The sequence below is a fragment of the Rhinoraja longicauda genome, chromosome 30, assembly GCF_053455715.1.
Source record: "Rhinoraja longicauda isolate Sanriku21f chromosome 30, sRhiLon1.1, whole genome shotgun sequence".
Taxonomy (NCBI): domain Eukaryota; kingdom Metazoa; phylum Chordata; class Chondrichthyes; order Rajiformes; family Arhynchobatidae; genus Rhinoraja; species Rhinoraja longicauda.
Window position 1 is genome coordinate 23,594,159 of NC_135982.1, and position 16,959 is coordinate 23,611,117.

Consider the following 16,959-nt stretch of genomic DNA (forward strand, 5'->3'; position numbering starts at 1 on the left):
ATTAGAACATCCGATTTAAAATTGATACAACGTCAGGCTATAATGAATAAGTAGTCTGAGCTCAGCTTTCAAGTAAACGTACCTTTACTTTTAGAACTGCTGGTGAGTATCTCAGGACATGGCAAACTGAAAGAATCACATTATGCTTCGTGCACGCAGCAACAATTTCCTTACAATCATCAACAGTTACCTGGTTAACAGAGGAAAAAAGATCAACCAAGTTATTTGAGAAATTGTACCAGAAGTTTACATCCACAGAAATGTTCATAGTTCATCGGAACAGAATTAGGCCATTGGGCCCAACGAGTCTACTCTGCCATTCAATCATGGCTGATCTGTCTTTCGCTCTCAACCACATTCCCCTGTCCATAACCCTTTACACCCTTACTGATCAAGAATCTGTCAATCTCCACCTTAAAAATATCCAATGACTTGGCCTCCACCGCCATCTGTGCCAATGTTAGGTAATAGAGAAGGGTAATAAAAAAAAAACGCTGCCTAATCACATGAGGTGAATATTTCAGATTAAGATGATAATGTGCAAATTCAAGGGTCTGAAAAAACAGATCTTTAAATATTAAGGAAATCAAGGATTACGGGGTTAAATACCAGATCAGCCAATGATCTTATAGAATATAGCAGCAGGTATGAGAAACCAAATGGCCTTAGTTTGTATTTATTCATATCTTAGTTGGAATGCCATTAGGTTTACATGGTAACTAATAGCTTGAACAACTTGTCAGCAAAGAAGTGACGCCAGGCTACCTGGCTTGATTAAGGTTCTGGATGAGATTTTAAACGGAATACGATACGATATGATACAATAAACTTTTTCATCCCCGGAGGGAAATTGGTCAGCCAATATAGTGGAATGTAGCGGAAGCTATTTATCAAACTAACCTCACTGAATGGATCCACAAAAATCCCATTTCCTTCTGATGACAGAATCTTCATCTTGAACCTCATTTGTATAATAGTTCACAATTATTGTAATTGGGGATGAAGAAGCATTTAATTCAAATTTAAGTGAATAGCTTTTTATCTCAATCATAGTTAAGTCAGCTGACCATAAATACTAGTGGGAACAGTCACAGGCCAGGCATTACCTGCACTGGTCTAGTAGTTACAGCCACAGAGCATGTTCCCAGGGAAAATCTATCTTTCTTTCCGATGTTTCACCCTCACCTACAATCTGCATTTTTTTATCTAACCTAGATATGAGCTGTCAATCCTTTTCTCCAACCCTTTAATGATTGCACCTACCTGTTAGGGCTCAGTCTGCATACTCCTCTCCAGCCTTCCATTTTACAGCAACTCTGAGCCGGCATTTTCTAGTCATACCGAACACAGTACCTTTGCTCTCCCACTGCCAAGTTATTTCAATTTTCTGACCTCCACTTACCTGAATTTATTTCGCCCATTGCTTTTTGGCCACTATTCTCTTCTCCTCTTTCTGTCTCTGTGCTTCTTTCTGCAGATTTCCCAACTCCTGTTGAGCTCCTTTTCCCTTCTTCCTCTTAACTCCCTTTCCTTCCCCACTAATTTGCCCCTTATACCCCACATCTGATCAATGTTTTGGCCCAAATATTAATAATTAGTCTAAGCTGGTCAGTACATTTTGCAGACGCAATTTCTACAACTAACACATCAGACAAGTTCATAGTTCGCAAGGCACACAACAAACTACCAGAAAACAAGATAAAGAGGAAGCCAGTATGTTTTTTAAAACTATTTTACCAGCTTTGATTAGAGCCAGATATTTAATAGCATCTGCCAAGTTACAACAGTAACTCCCAGGGTTATGCCTATTTACAGGGATTAAGAGTTTGAAAGGTGACTCCAGATGTCTAGTTTACCAGAGCAATGGAACAATGCATTGTTATTACATGGTATAGTATTTCCCTTCTTACAACACATAATCAACCTCCTGACTGAAAACACAGAATATATTTGTCATTAATAAAAAACTGGGTAGCAAATATTTTTCTATATAGATTCAAACTAGACTACTTGCTGTTAATCCGATTTTGTCCTCAATCATTTGTTTTTATTCACATGATAAAATTATTCTAGGGGAGAAGCTGTCAGGCTTTGATTCCAGTGCAAAGCCCCATACATGGCCAGTCTCATAGTAGAGATGTTGCTTAATTTTCCAACCAATACAAGGCAACAACTTTTATCTTTCTGAGAAAGAAATGGAGCCAGGTAAAATTGCCCTCATGATTCCAGCTATTCTACTGTAGAGTTCCAAATGCTTTTGAAGAATGAAAGCATTTACATTATTATCCCTTAAACAGGTTTTTTTCCACCATCTTTCTCCAGATGGTATACTAACTGCAAACATCTAGTTTTATTCTACTTTGCACTTGAGCTGGCCACCAGGGAATATACGAGGATGGGTTTGGTGACTCCCACCCATCTGTTCCTTTTGATTTTAGGTATGTTTGTTTAGCTTTAGCTCTGCCTGTCAAACACGTGGGTATTTAGCATGAGAGGATCCAGTCAGGCACCGTTGCTTTAGTAATACAGCACAAACAGAGATCTGTCATATTTTAACAAGTTGGGATTCCTTTAGGATTAGATCCTGGTAGCTTAAAGAAAGTTTCAATTCATTCGTTGGAAGAAAATACTTATTCATAAATTAGTTGAATTAATTGGAACAAGAATAAAAATATAATACAATTCATTTTGTATAATTCCCAAACATAATTTTCTGTGGAATAAATATTTCAGTGTTTCGGAGTAGCCACAGTGAACAAACATCCAGGTTGTGCAACTGGAGATATTAGACGCAGGCCATACACAGTTATGTAGGTGGTGTGGGTTAGTTTCAACCATCATGCTTTGACTTGCCAAGTAAACAGGCTCCCAGTGGTTTATTCTTTTAAGGGGATTTCACATGCTGACTCTTCAAGCATTTCAATATTAAAGAAGTGTGGGCTGAGATAAATATCTGAGATAAATACCCAGTCAAAGTATTCAGCTGTGCCTCTGTTTGAATAATATCACAGCACACAATGAAATGGGATTGATGGATTACATTAAATGGGCATTAATTCCAATGTTCTCCAGCAGAACTTGGGGATATACTTGGAGACGCAAGCAGCTGTTGAAGAAGGCACCCAACCCAAAATGTAGTGTATCCATTTCCCTCCACAGATACTGCCTGACCCACCCAGTTCTTCCAGCACTTTATTTTTCTGCTCTGGGAAGTATCTTAATAAATAATAATGCAGATGTCAGAAACATTACTTCACCTTGATGAGCCAGCTGAAACCGGTGAACAAATCTCTATCTGAAGGGAACCCTTACTCAAAAGAACCCATGCACTGTGCACAAAAGGCACTGATGAATTTTATACGCATTTCTAGTTCTCTTGAGATATTTCTGCTGTCCTTGCATAGATCTGGAATATCTTGTCGACCCAGACAATAATTTATAAGGGTAAACTACAATTCGACTTCGCAAAGAAAATGTAAAGAATTTGTTGAATGCCTTCAGTTGCCAAGGTTGTTGGCACTGGTATTCCCTTCGAAAGGCATTTCTGGCCTTCTGTTTCTGCTCGACCAAGATATTATTTTTGATCAAGTCTTTGGCCAGCTTCCCCAAGTAATTCTACATCATTTGGTATAATTTTGATTCTATTTGATAACAGTCCAGTGAAGTGTCTTAAAACATGTGGTATGTTAAAAGAACAATGTTATGACACCTGCTGACCACTCCAGCTTTTTGTGTCTATCTTCAGTTTTAACCAGCATCTGCAGTTCCTTCTTACACATGTTATGACACCTGTTGTTATTGTAGGCCTTAGGCTTCCATAGTAGTACTTTGGTAATCTTTTGAACTAGTGCCTAGTATGGCTGTCATGAAGAAATGAGACACTAGCTGTTCAGTGTCCCTCCTCTCCACCCACAATATTTTATTTTAAAATGTTGGATGACACTACAGGGCACTGCTTATTTTGGACATTTCTGGAATACTTGTAGTTCATACGTTCATAAGTCATAGGAACAGAATTAGGCGATTCTGCCCATCGAGTCTACTCTGCCATTAAATCATGGCTGATCTATCTTTCTCCACCCTATTCTCCTGCCTTCTCCTGGTAACCTTGATACCCTTATTAATCACAAACTGCTTTAAAAATACCCAAGGACTTCCACAGCTATCTGAGGCAACGATTCACCACCCCCAGGCTAAAGAAATTCCTCCTCATCTCCTTTCTAAAAGCACTCCTTCCTTATAGTCTGAGGCTGTCCCCTTTGGTCCTAGACTCTCCCACTCATGGCAACATCCTCTCCGCATACACTCTATCCAGGCCTTTCATTATTTGGTAAGATTCAGTGAGATCCACCTCATCTTTCTAAACGCCAGTGAAAACAGGGCCAGAGCCATCAAAAGTTCATCATACAATAACCCAATCCTCCCTGGGATCATTCTCGTAAACGTCCTCTGGACCCTCTCCAACGTCAGCATGTCCTTCCTCAGATATGGCACCCGAAACTGCTCATAATACTCCAAATATGGTCTCCATGCCCTAAAAAGCATCAGTATCACATCTCTGGTTTTACATTCTAGTCCTTTCGGAATGAATGCTAACATTGCTTCCTTACAACCGATTCAATCTGCAAATTAACCTTTTGGGAATTGTGTACCAGCGCTGCCAAGTCCCTTAGCACCTTCAATTTCTGAATCCTCTTCCCATTTAGAGAATAGTCTACGCCTTTATTCCTACTACCAAAGTGCATGACCGCACACTTTGCAAAGCTGTACTCCATCTGCTACTTCTTTGTGCACTTCTTTGCCCACTCTCCCAACTTGTTGAAATCATTTGCAGACTCACAGATTTCTCTACACTACCTTCTCCTCTACCTATCTTCGTATCATCCGCAAACTTGGCTCTAGTAATTTCCAGGTGTTAAATTAATCCGTCTATCCTTTCTTGGTTTTTCCTTATTGTCTTTTTTGAAGTGAAGAAATATGCATTTTTCTAATTTAAAGCACAGGTTCCTAGATTGAAAATTTTCAGAAAATTATAGTTGAGTACGTGCAAAAACATTTCTTTAAAATCCCAGGATGGAAACCATCTGGCTTTGAGGATTTGCCATCCTTTGGTGCCTTTACTTTCTCAATAACCATTTATTTAATTTAGATTAATTGTAATGTTTCTCTGTTCCAGATTCAATGTTAGTTTCTTAGGGATATCCAGATGCTTTCTTTGTTCTTGAATGTAAATACTGGTATAAAATAAATCATTCAGTATGTCAACCATTTCCTTTTTTTCATTTACATTGAACATTCTTATGGAACTCTTCTGATCATGGTCCTCTTCCCAAAACAAAAATATACTTTGTATTAATTTTGACACCCTTTGCATATTCACATGTTGTGACTCATAATATGTTCGATCGGGTTTTGTTGTCCCTTGTATTGCTCCAGTCACCAGGATCTGCACTTGGTTGTTTGGTAATTTCTAAAAAAAATCAGTTATCAGTCATTCCCATGTTGTTTACTTTGACTATCTTTACAAGATGTTTTATATCCCAAGTATAAAGACAAGGGTGACACCTGCCCCAACTCTCTGCAAAACTGCCTACAGTTCCTGCTGGGAGGTAGATATTCAGTAATGATTAAAGCCGACATGCTCTCACACTCTCACCCACTTGGCTGAGATCGGAAATCACTACATAGAAATTACTTGTTTATATTCAACTAATTCTTGGAACAGAACCAAATGACTTACATAATCATTTTGTCTCGACATTTCCCATATATAGAAATTTGGATTTGATTGCGTTTAGACATATAAAACTGCTAGGCATGCTCTCTTCATCTAACACGATTACATTTTGCTGCATCGTAAATATTGACCTGCAGTATTAAAATAATGAAGACCTACAGCCATGGGTTTCTCCAGCAGAATGTGGTAGCCCTTTTCTGCAAATGCCACTGCTGGTTCCTGTTGAGTTAAATAAAAATATTTCAGCAAATGGATTTCAACCATTAACTCTAATTTAAGGTGCAAACTGTATTAAATGATAACACCATTGTCTGAGACAAGGGAAACAAAGTAGGAGAATTAAAACAATTTCAGTCTCACAACTTTCAATCCCCTGTTGTCATTAATGTACTAACATTTAACCTTCTTTATAAACAGCTGCCTAAATCCATGAGTGGCAGAGCCAAGTAGGTTATGTATATCTGGTCTAAAGACAGTTAGCTGAATCACTGGCAGACTTTCAAATCAATGTCTACGTTGGACATAAAATGCAAAGTTTAAGATGAGGAACATTTACAAATGAAAAAAGAAAAATATTACAGATTCTGGAAATGGAATAAAGCCTTCACTTCATCTTCACCTCCACAGCCTCCATATTCTGTGGAATCTTCTCCAATGTTTCTGCACATCCAGCACTACGGCTCCATCAAATACATCTTTACTTCTACTACTCTTTCAGCATTCTATTCATAACACAACATATTGGTCCACTCCTCAATCATATATTGGACTTGTAATGGCATCTCACCACAAAAAAGCAAAGGGGGCAACACCTGTCACCTATCCACTCTCAAGAGTCCCAAACATTTTTGCAATGAAACAACAACTTATTCTACTTCTTTCAATTCAATATGCCACATCCAATGCTCACGACACAGTCACTTTACACTGGAGAAACCAAAATTCAGATTGGATGTCCACTTTACAGAAATAATCTGTCTGTTCAGTCCACTATAGCCAAGATGGAGTTACGTACACCAACACCTCTACTTCCTCAGAGGATTAACGAAGTTGAGCATGTCTCCAACAACTCTTACAACATCTACAGAGGCACCACAGAAAGCATCCCATCAAGATGCATTGCAGCTGGGTTTGGTAACAGCTTTGTCCAAGTCTACAAGAAATTGCAGAAAGCTGTGAATGTAACTAGTCTATCTCACAAACCAACCTCCAAACCCTATTACTCCATCTACACTTCACACCGCCTCAGGAAAGCACCAAAAATAATCAGACAACGTTCACCCTGGTCATTCCCTCTTTTCTCCTCTCATGTTGGGCAGAGGTTTCAAAAGCTTGAAAGCACATACTACCAGATTTATCAACAGTTTTTTCCCTGCTGTAATCAGACTACCCAATGGTCTTTCCATAAGCTATCGTGTAGTTCCAACCTCACAACCTAAATGATTACGAACCTCACACTTTTTTTCTGCACTTTCTCTGAAACAGTAATGCTATAATGCTGTAACACTATATTTTGCACTCTTATAATATTCTTTCATATATATATTGCTGAATACCAAATAGTAAAAATAAGTTCCAATGATAGGTCATTAATCATAAAGATTAACTGCTTTCCTCTCCACAGATCCTTCCTGACCTATTGGGTATTCACAGCAGTTAAAGTTTTTCGACTGGGGGAGTTATTCCCTTCTTTACCCAGAGTATCACAGTTGAGTATTAAAGGGTGCTGATTTAATACAGGAATGTTTATCCTTACATCAAAAAGAAAGGTTTCTCATAACTTTTATGACCTCACGCTATTCTTTATCCATTGGTCATTCTATTTGTATTAAGTGAACTGTTGATAGTTTAGAATACACAATGGACATGAACAGAGGGATTTGGGAATAACTGTGCATTGTTCCCTGAAGGTGGAATCTCATGTGGATAGGGTGGTGAAGAAGGCGTTTGGTATGCTTGCCTTTATAAATCAGAGCATCGAGTATAGAAGTTGGGATGTAATGTTAAAATTGTACAGGGCATTGGTGAGGCCGAATCTGGAGTATGGTGTGCAGTTCTGGTCGCCAAATTATAGGAAGGATGTCGACAAAATGGAGAGGGTACAGAGGAGATTTACTAGAATGTTGCCTGGGTTTCAGCACTTAAGCTACAGAGAGAGGTTGAGCAGGTTGGGTCTTTATTCTTTGGAGCGTAGAAGGTTGAGGGGGGACTTGATAGAGGTTTTTTAAATTTTGAGAGGGACGGACAGAGTTGACGTGGGTAGGCTTTTCCCTTTGAGAGTGGGGAAGATTCCAACAAGGGGACATAGCTTCAGAATTGAGGGACAAAAGTTTAGGGGTAATATGAGGGGTAACTTCTTTACTCAGAGGGTGGTGGCTGTATGGAATGGGCTTCCGGTGGAAGTGGTGGAGGCAGGCTCGATTTTATTATTTAAGAGTAAATTGGATAGGTATATGGATAAGAGAGGATTAGAGGGTTATGGTCTGAGTGCAGGTAGATGAGACTAGGTCAGGGAGAGTGGTCGGCGTGGACTGGTAGGGCCAAACGGGCCTGTTTCCGTGCTGTAGTTGTTATATGGTTATATGGTTATATGGTTTGTGTACCTTGTGTTGTCTGTCAGGTGTTGCTATGACCACTGCATCCGCAAACTTCTCCCGTGCGGCAGCTCCCCTCCAATCTTCAGAAAAAAGAACAGATTTAACAATAAATATTGATGAAAATCTGATCTAATTAACTTTTTGCATTAAAAAACAGTTTTATCTGAATTTGCTCACAGCATGCTCTAGGTAATTCATTATTCGGTAGGTTTCAATGCGATCCCCTCTCATCCTTCTAAATTCCAGTAATTACTGGCCTAGAGCCATTAAACGTCCTCATACGTTAACCCAATCATCCCAGGATCTTTCTCGTAAACCTCCTCTAGACCTTCTCCTACGCCAGTACATTCTTCCTCAGAAAAGGGGCCCAAACTGCTCACACTATTCCTGACCAGCACCTAAGAAAGCCTCAGCATTACATCCTTTCTTTGAAATTCGAATCCTCTCGAAATGAATATTAACATTGGGGCAGCACAGTGGCACAGTAGTAGTTACTGCCTTACAGCACCAGAGACCAGTGTTTGATCCTGAGTACGGGTGCTGTTGGTACGGTTACACGTTCTCCCTATGGAATTAACCTTTTGGAAATCCTGCACTAGTACACCCAAGTCCCTTTGCACCTCCGATCTTTATTTCATGATTTTGGGTTGTAAAATACTGGTGGAAAATGAGGCGTGTACCTCCAGATTGTGTGGCCTCACCCTGGAAATGGAGGACACCCAGGACCGAGAGGTCAGTATGGGAATGGAAAGGGGAGTTAAATTGGTTAGCAATCAGGAGATCCCGTAGGCCTTGGCGGACCGAGCGCAAGTGTTCGGTGAAACAGTAGCCGAGTTTACGCTTGGTCTTGCTGATCTACAGGAGACCATATTGGGAACACCAAATGCAGTAGATGAGGTTAGAGAAGGTGGACGTGAATTTCTGTCTCACCTGGAAGTACTCCTAGGGTCACGAGATGGAGGTGAGGAGGAGGTATAGGGATAGCTGTTAAGTCTCCTGTGGTTGCAGAGTAAAATATCTAGAGAGGGAGTGGTTTGGGTGGGAGGGGATGAGTGAACCAAAGAGTTGCAGAGAGAGCAGTCCACATGAAATTTGCAACAACACAGTCATCATGTTGAGTTGGAGGATGTAGGTGAGGTACTAAATGAATACTGCATTTGTGTTCACTGAGGGGGAAGGACTTAGAGGACAGCTGGATCAATGTGGAGAATATAAATATGTTAGGGGAGTTTGAGATCGAGAAGGGGGTAGTGCTGAGCGTCTTGACAAGCATTAAGGTGGATGTCCCCAGGGGATGATGGGATCTATCCCAGGTTGTTGAGGAAGGCAAGAGAGGAGATTGTGGGGGCCTTGACGAGGATCTTTATTTCTTCACTAGCCACACGCAAGGTGGCGGAGGACTGGAGAAGGGAGACATGATAGAAGTATATAAAACTGTGAGAGGCAAAGATACTGTAGACAGTCAGAAACTCTTTCCTAGGGTGGAAACTTTCAACACCAGAGGCCATAGCTGTAAGAGAGAAGTTTCATCAATATTTCCAGAGCAAGTATTTTTAAACACAGAGTAGCGGGGCCTGGAACGCAAAGCCAGGGGTGGTGGTGAAGACAAATACGATAGCGGCGTTTAAGAGGCTCTTAGATAGCCACATGGAATTGGAAAATAAATTTGACAGAAAAATTGGTCTTTATCCCCCTCCTCTTGCAGATACCAACCTTCTTGTAACTGCAGTCTCACGATTATAATCATTATTGCTGGTATCACTGTGACCGTCAAATAAAGTAACTAATTTGAACCACCAATTCTGACAGCTTATCTTATTCTCCAGACAAACTATATGACTGAATGAATGAATATGTTTATTGGCCAAGTATGTGCATATACAAGGAATATGCCTTGGTGCTCCGCTCACAAATGAATATACAAACATACAGTTAACAATTAAGAATAAAGCATAAACACATCAAATAATAAGGATACAACATTACGGTCTAAACATGTCGGTGAAAGTAAACCAGAGCAAAAAAGAGACTACAGACTTTGGTTATTGAGTAGAACTACTACTCGTGGAAATTACATCAAACATTTAGACTTATGAGCAATAATTTTATTTTGATGAAGTGGAAGTCAATATTTCTAATTTGGAATTAATTCAATTTGATGCAATTCTGTTGCTTTCTCCATAAATACTGCCTGACCTTCTGACTACATTTAACAATTCCAGTTTTATAGCATTTTTTATGCATATACTTTTACAGTTTAATGCACTAAATAAAAATAGCATTGTGGAAGTAGCTCAGCAAAGCAACTCACCATCAAAGACATTACAATCTGCCACTGAGTATTTCATCTGCAAATTCTGTCTGGCAACTCGGCGGCAATCTGCTACTCCCACAACCTGCAACACAAGTAATATAACAAATTAGTTCAGACAAAAACAGGGAAATGCTGAACAATAAATGCCAGTGATAACAACTGCAACAGATAAACAGCCACCAAAGTGGTGGATAAGGGATAAAAAATGAACATGCGGTGAGACTACTGTTGGGCAGAGAATGGCTGTTGTCTGGAGGTCACTGCTGTGAGGGCTTTGGAGACACAGTCATATAGGATTTTCTGGTAGGAAATTAGATGAACAGTTGGCAAGTGGAGGAATTTCCAAGGCTGTAGGTGAATAGGACCTAGTGGATTCTGCAGGTGGATGCAATGGGCAGAAGCAGCCTCCTGTGCCAGACCAATTATATTGAATATACAAACGGTTACTACTTTGGTAGCTCATTCTAAAAAAAACATTTCATGATGAATGCCTGACAAGTTATTTATAGGTCGAGGGCATTTCAGTCAACCTAATCAAGAAAACAATGTAACGTCAGTTAGCTTCTCTTTCTCCTAATTATTGAACACAGCCTAAGACAAGATGAGTTTACTCAAAACAGGAAGTTGAACCTGGACAAGTCTGCTCTGCATTCCTCAAAATGAAATTATCCATAGCAACATTTGGGGAACTTTATTTTGAAAACCTGTAGTGTGTTAATCTTTTGAAGCATGAATTGCTTAGCATAATATATATATGGAGAGACAATATATAAAAACTATTTTTGAAAAGAAAGCAGACAATTTTAAAGAAACTGTTTTAATTATACATGTGAAAATGTGCGTCTGGCACAAATGTGTGTCCGGAGTGCATTCTTGCGTAGATGCACATGTTTTATTTACTTTCCACATAGCAATTTAGTCCTGCTTTTCAAAAATCCCCAAAGAGTCTGCAGGAGACACCACCAAGCTATGGCACAGCAGCAAACTTGGATCAATCCCATGCTATTCAGGTACTTTCCTTGTAAAAAAAACCCAAATGTAACATTAGAAGCTGCTTGATTTTAACGCAATGCATAAGTATTAACTGTGCACTACAGATGCTCAGTCACTCAGGTGCTGAATTAAGACTTTTACATAGTATGCCAATACTTCACTGGAAAATTACTAAAATTCTCACGCCATTACCATATAGATACAAGTTAAAATTTAAAGAACCATGTCTTCTGAATCAATCACCTTCTCCAGCACTCCCACTCCCCCCACCATTAATAAATACCATGACCATTCTGTTTTCAGCCAATAAATGCAAAAGGCCGATTGACTTCTCCTGAGAGTATTGTGTTTAAATAGTTACAATGAAAGACCCTTCACTACAAATTGAATTATAATTCTTAGTGTTTTATCTGGTGTGATATTGTGCTAAAGATACAACACAATTAGACTCTGTACACTTTGCTAGAAAAGAGGATAACCCGCTTATGGTGGATGATTCCTGCTGAAAAGTCTGAATCAGTAAGCAGGAGTACATAGTATCACGTTCAAATAACCTGCCTACACTCACTTCCAGTTTCACTCACAGTAGAAATAACTTATTCTCGTTAAAGGGCTATCCCAAAGAGGAACCCTTGGGTCTGGAGAAACTGGGGGGAAAAAAATTATATCTTTTATTACAAATTTATCTTTCCAATTTTAGATCATTCGACACTCATTCCATTATTGTACAATTTAGCCTCCAGTTTTGTCTCCATATAGCAGCAGAATCGAGTGTCTTTCCCAAAGAATGATCACTCTTGAACATCTTGAGTTTGAATCAACAGTATAATCTAATGCTCGGTATGTTAAAGATCAATGGTAAGTAAAGAGGAAGGTGCCACCCCATACCCAAATAAATAAATCAAAATCTGACTTGAGCCTATGACCCATGCATTGTCAAAGTACATGCATACAGCTGGAAAACACATGCCCTGCATTTCCCTTCTGCGGTTTCAAAATTATATTCTGCAAATTCTGCAAAAGACATTTGAACGGGTACATAGATAGAAAAGTTTAGAGGAATATGGATCAACGTAGGCAGGTAGGACCAGCGTAAATGGGGCAGTGTGGTTCGCAGGGGCATGTTAGGCCGAAGGGTTTGTTTCCGTGCTATAAGTAAAGTAATCTGAACACACATAACTGTAACCTTTTGCAAAATATGATCTATTCATTGTTCCATCTTTGTGACAAGCATCAAAGGGGAATACCCCACTATCTAAAAACATCCTTTGCAACTCCTGCATGAGGACTCCCAAAGCTGCTAAGTGGAAAGTGCAACTTACAGGCCACACTGTGCTACAAAAGTTTCTACTCAATCACCTCGTGGCACCACGGGAGAAGAATGAGGAGGAGATAAGACTTTGCCTTCCATCACAGTGAGGGTATGCCTAGAGCAATCACTGTGATGGCTGTTTTGTGTAAAAAATTATATCTGTGTGTCTTGTGCTTTTTAATGTCTACTGCCGGACCCTGACGTGAGAGGACGCTGGCGTTGTGTATTCGCGGCTTTTCAGTCAGGATAGTTTGTCTGTTTGTTTCTATGTTAATTGTTTTTGTAAAGCGCTTTGAGCATGTGATAAGGCGCTATATAAAATAAATGGATTATTATTATTATTATTATTATTTGAATATCTGCTACCAGATAATCCACTTCCTTTTTCCTCTACAAAGAAAACAACAATCTATGTTGGTTCAGGTTGAATTAACATACAAGATTAACAACGATTTTGCAGCCATAAAAAAACATTTAAAGAACACCATTGGTACTGCCAGATTGCCCAGACATTACATGTTGCTTGATTCCTGCAGCCCACTTACTTTCCCCATTGTTTTCAATCGGTAATGTCAGTATCGTTACCAATGATATCTGTTGTTACTGACACTAGAACGAGTCACAGGGTTTGAAATATGCTGAATAGGTTCAGAATATAGTTCACAACGGTAAAAGTAAAACTTCAGTAACAAAGGAAATTTAAATGAACTTGCAGTAAGCAAATTTGAGCAAAACACTTTGATTCTGTTCATTAATTTGAAATACAATAAATATATAGCATATAAACAATCTAAATAGAGTGGAAATTTCTATCCCCTCAAGAATACAACAATGAAACAGATGTCGTTTTTTCTTTTTTTTAATGGCTTTAGCCATTAGAACAGATCACTCCAAAACAAGACGTTATTGTGCATATGTTTCCTTTATTTGTAGATTACATGCATTACAAATCATACGATTGAAAAGTTTTTTTCAATTTCACTTGAACTTCCCCCAGGAATCATTTTTAAAAGCTACATTTTAGAGTAGGAAATGTACTTGCTCACATGTTCAAGAGTCAAGAGCGTTTATTGTCAAATGTCCCGAAATGGAACAATGAAATTCTTACTTGCAACAGTACATCAGATATGCAAACAAACTACTCTGTAAACACCATAGGAGCTTATTTGGAGATTGTTGTGTTTAATAGTCTGATGATTGTTGGAAAAAAGCTGCTCCTGAACCTGGATGTTAGTTTTCAGGCTCCTATAACTTCTTCCCGATGGCAGGAATGAAATGAGAGTGTGGCCAGTGTTGCGTAGGCCTCTAATGATGCTGACTGCCTTTTTAAGGTTGTGTATCTTGAGGATGGAAATATTGTTATTTCATTAATACTATTAATAGCTATAACAGGAGGAAGAAAAAAAAGAATGAAATATTGCTTCATCTTCTTGTATATTTCAAGTGACTGTTTCCCAAATTCCTTGAAAATCCATGCGAATGTTGAGAAGCAAATTTCTGATTCATTGCTTTCATCTTCCTGCCAATGGCTATCCTCCTCTTTCTCTCACACCCTCACCCTCCGAAATATGTGTTCTCTTGCCTATTCAGAGCTACCACCAGTGACTGACTTTGGCTGTCAAAATCAAGCCCTGCACCTGTTACACAAATGCCAACAGTGAAATAATGCTCATTCCAAGCAGCTTATTTTGGTGGAGACACCAACCTTGGACGATAGCCACATATTGCAATTGGTACAAATTGACAACAACACTTCCTTATTGATGACCATCAGCACAGGAGCACCTCAAGGCTGTGTGCTCAACTTCGCTCTGCGTACTCAATATGTAACTGTGGAGCTGAATATAGTTCCAACTCCATCTTCATATTTGCTGATAACACCACTGTTGTTGGACAAATTACAGATGGCGACGAGTCATAGGGGGGAGATTGATTGACTGACAGAATGGTGCCGGAACAACAACCTTGCAGCACTTTGTATATTAACCAGCATTTGCAGTTCTTTGCTTTTACTCAAATGAACAGATCTACTAAATGCAGTAGGAGGATTTGTTAGTAAAGAAATAACAGAAAATACTTAGTACATTCGGATATATTGTCCAAAATCAGGATTCATTTCAGTAAAATCAAAACCGGAACATAGAAACATAGAAAATAGGTGCAGGAGTAGGCCATTCGGCCCTTCGAGCCTGCACCGCCATTCAATATGATCATGGCTGATCATCCAACTCAGTATCCCGTACCTGCCTTTTCTCCATACCCCCTGATCCCTTTAGCCACAAGGGCCACATCTAACTCCCTCTTAAATATAGCCAATGAACTGGCCTCATCTACCTTCTGTGGCAGAGAATTCCACAGATTCACCACTCTTTGTGAAAAAAAACGTTCTCATCTTGGTCCTAAACGACTTCCCCCTTATCCTTAAACTGTGACCCCTTGTTCTGGACTTCCCCAACATCGGGAACAATCTTCCTGCATCTAGCCTGTCCAACCCCTTAAGAATTTTGCAAGTTTCTATAAGATCCCCCCTCAATCTTCTAAATTCCAGCAGGTACAAGCCGAGTCTATCCAGTCTTTCACCATATTTGGTGAACCTTCTCTGTACTCCCTCTATGGCAAGAATGTCTTTCCTCAGATTAGACCAAAACTGTACGCAATACTCCAGGTGTGGTCTCACTAATGCCCTGTACAACTGCAGCAGAACCTCCCTGCTCCTATACTCAAATCCCCTCGCTATGAATGCCAACATACCATTCGCTTTCTTCACTGCCTGCTTCACCTACATGCCTACTTTCAATGACTGGTGTACCACGACACCCAGGTCTCGTTGCATCTCCCCTTCTCCTAATCAGCCACCATTCAGGTAATAGTCTGCTTTCCTGTTCTTGCCACCAAAGTAGATAACCTCACATTTATCCACATTATACTGCATCTGCCATGCATTTGCCCACTCACCTAATCTATCCAAGTCACGTTGCAGCCTCCTAGCATCCTCCTCACAGCTAACACTGCCCCCAGCTTCGTGTCATCCGCAAACTTGGAGATGTTGCATTCAATTCCCTCGTCCAAATCATTAATATATATTGCAAATAGCTGGGGTCCCAGCACTGAGCCTTGCGGTACCCCACTAGTCACTGCCTGCCATTCTGAAAAGGACCCGTTTATTCCTACTCTTTGCTTCCTGTCTGCCAGCCAGTTCTCTATCCACATCAATACTGAACCCACAATACCGTGTGCTTTAAGTTTGCATACTAATCTCTGTAAAACAAAACTGTAAAAAGAAACGGAAAAAACTGCTTGATTCAATTTAAGTCAATGAAGTAGCCTTACTGTTATACAGGGCCTTTCTTCACATCTGCTAATTGTTTTCATTTATGATCAATCCTCAGCACTTTTAATCTAATTTGCCATTCTTAACATGCATGTCTGGGCAGCCCACCTAACTCTTCACCATGAAAGGAACAGGGGCTGCTGTGGTTTAAAATAGCAACTTTCTTCATGCAATCTGTTACCTTTTGATTTTGAGATCATTCCTAAGGATTAACAGAGGTCATTAATATTGAAGTATCAAAGTCTGATGGCATGATACAAATGCAAACCAGATTTTACCTAAAAATAGCAAGTGTAATACTAGAAATTACTGCACCACCCTTTAATGGCATGAAAACAGCATTGCATATTACCTTAACTCTATGGAATTCATTTTAAGATGGTTTACGTCAATTTCAAGGTTCATGTGCTGTTACGGAGTTAGTAATAACATTTATACAAAAAATCTAGTTGCTACAGTTTTAAACCCCTCAAGATATAGTACAGTTCATATTCAAGATCGACACATTAAATCCATAAAATAGATAAGGAATTCTGGCAATTCCCTGCTAGACTGCATTGATACCTTAATATGGGCTGAGCGAAAGAAGCAGGATTGGCGGGGATAAATCACATTGGACATACTCTGGGTTTTAATGGACAAAGGAAGTTATAATTAACCCTGGATCTGAACTTT

The 16,959-nt window shown here is 39.5% G+C and overlaps 1 protein-coding gene across 4 annotated transcripts in view; it reads right to left on the bottom strand.

Annotated features, from left to right (window-relative positions):
- LOC144608076 (putative oxidoreductase YteT) overlaps nucleotides 1-16,959 on the bottom strand; it is a 116,362-nt gene that overhangs the window by 90,796 nt on the left and 8,607 nt on the right. For 3 of the 4 annotated variants that reach the window (XM_078425373.1, XM_078425371.1, XM_078425372.1), the window contains exons 3-6: nucleotides 10,646-10,730; nucleotides 8,341-8,414; nucleotides 5,897-5,956; nucleotides 83-190 (exon numbers count right to left, since the gene is read on the bottom strand). In XM_078425373.1, the coding sequence (XP_078281499.1) occupies nucleotides 83-190; nucleotides 5,897-5,956; nucleotides 8,341-8,414; nucleotides 10,646-10,730 (327 nt within the window). The remainder of the gene's footprint in view (nucleotides 1-82; nucleotides 191-5,896; nucleotides 5,957-8,340; nucleotides 8,415-10,645; nucleotides 10,731-16,959) is intronic. The other variant, XM_078425374.1, reaches the window with a different exon arrangement.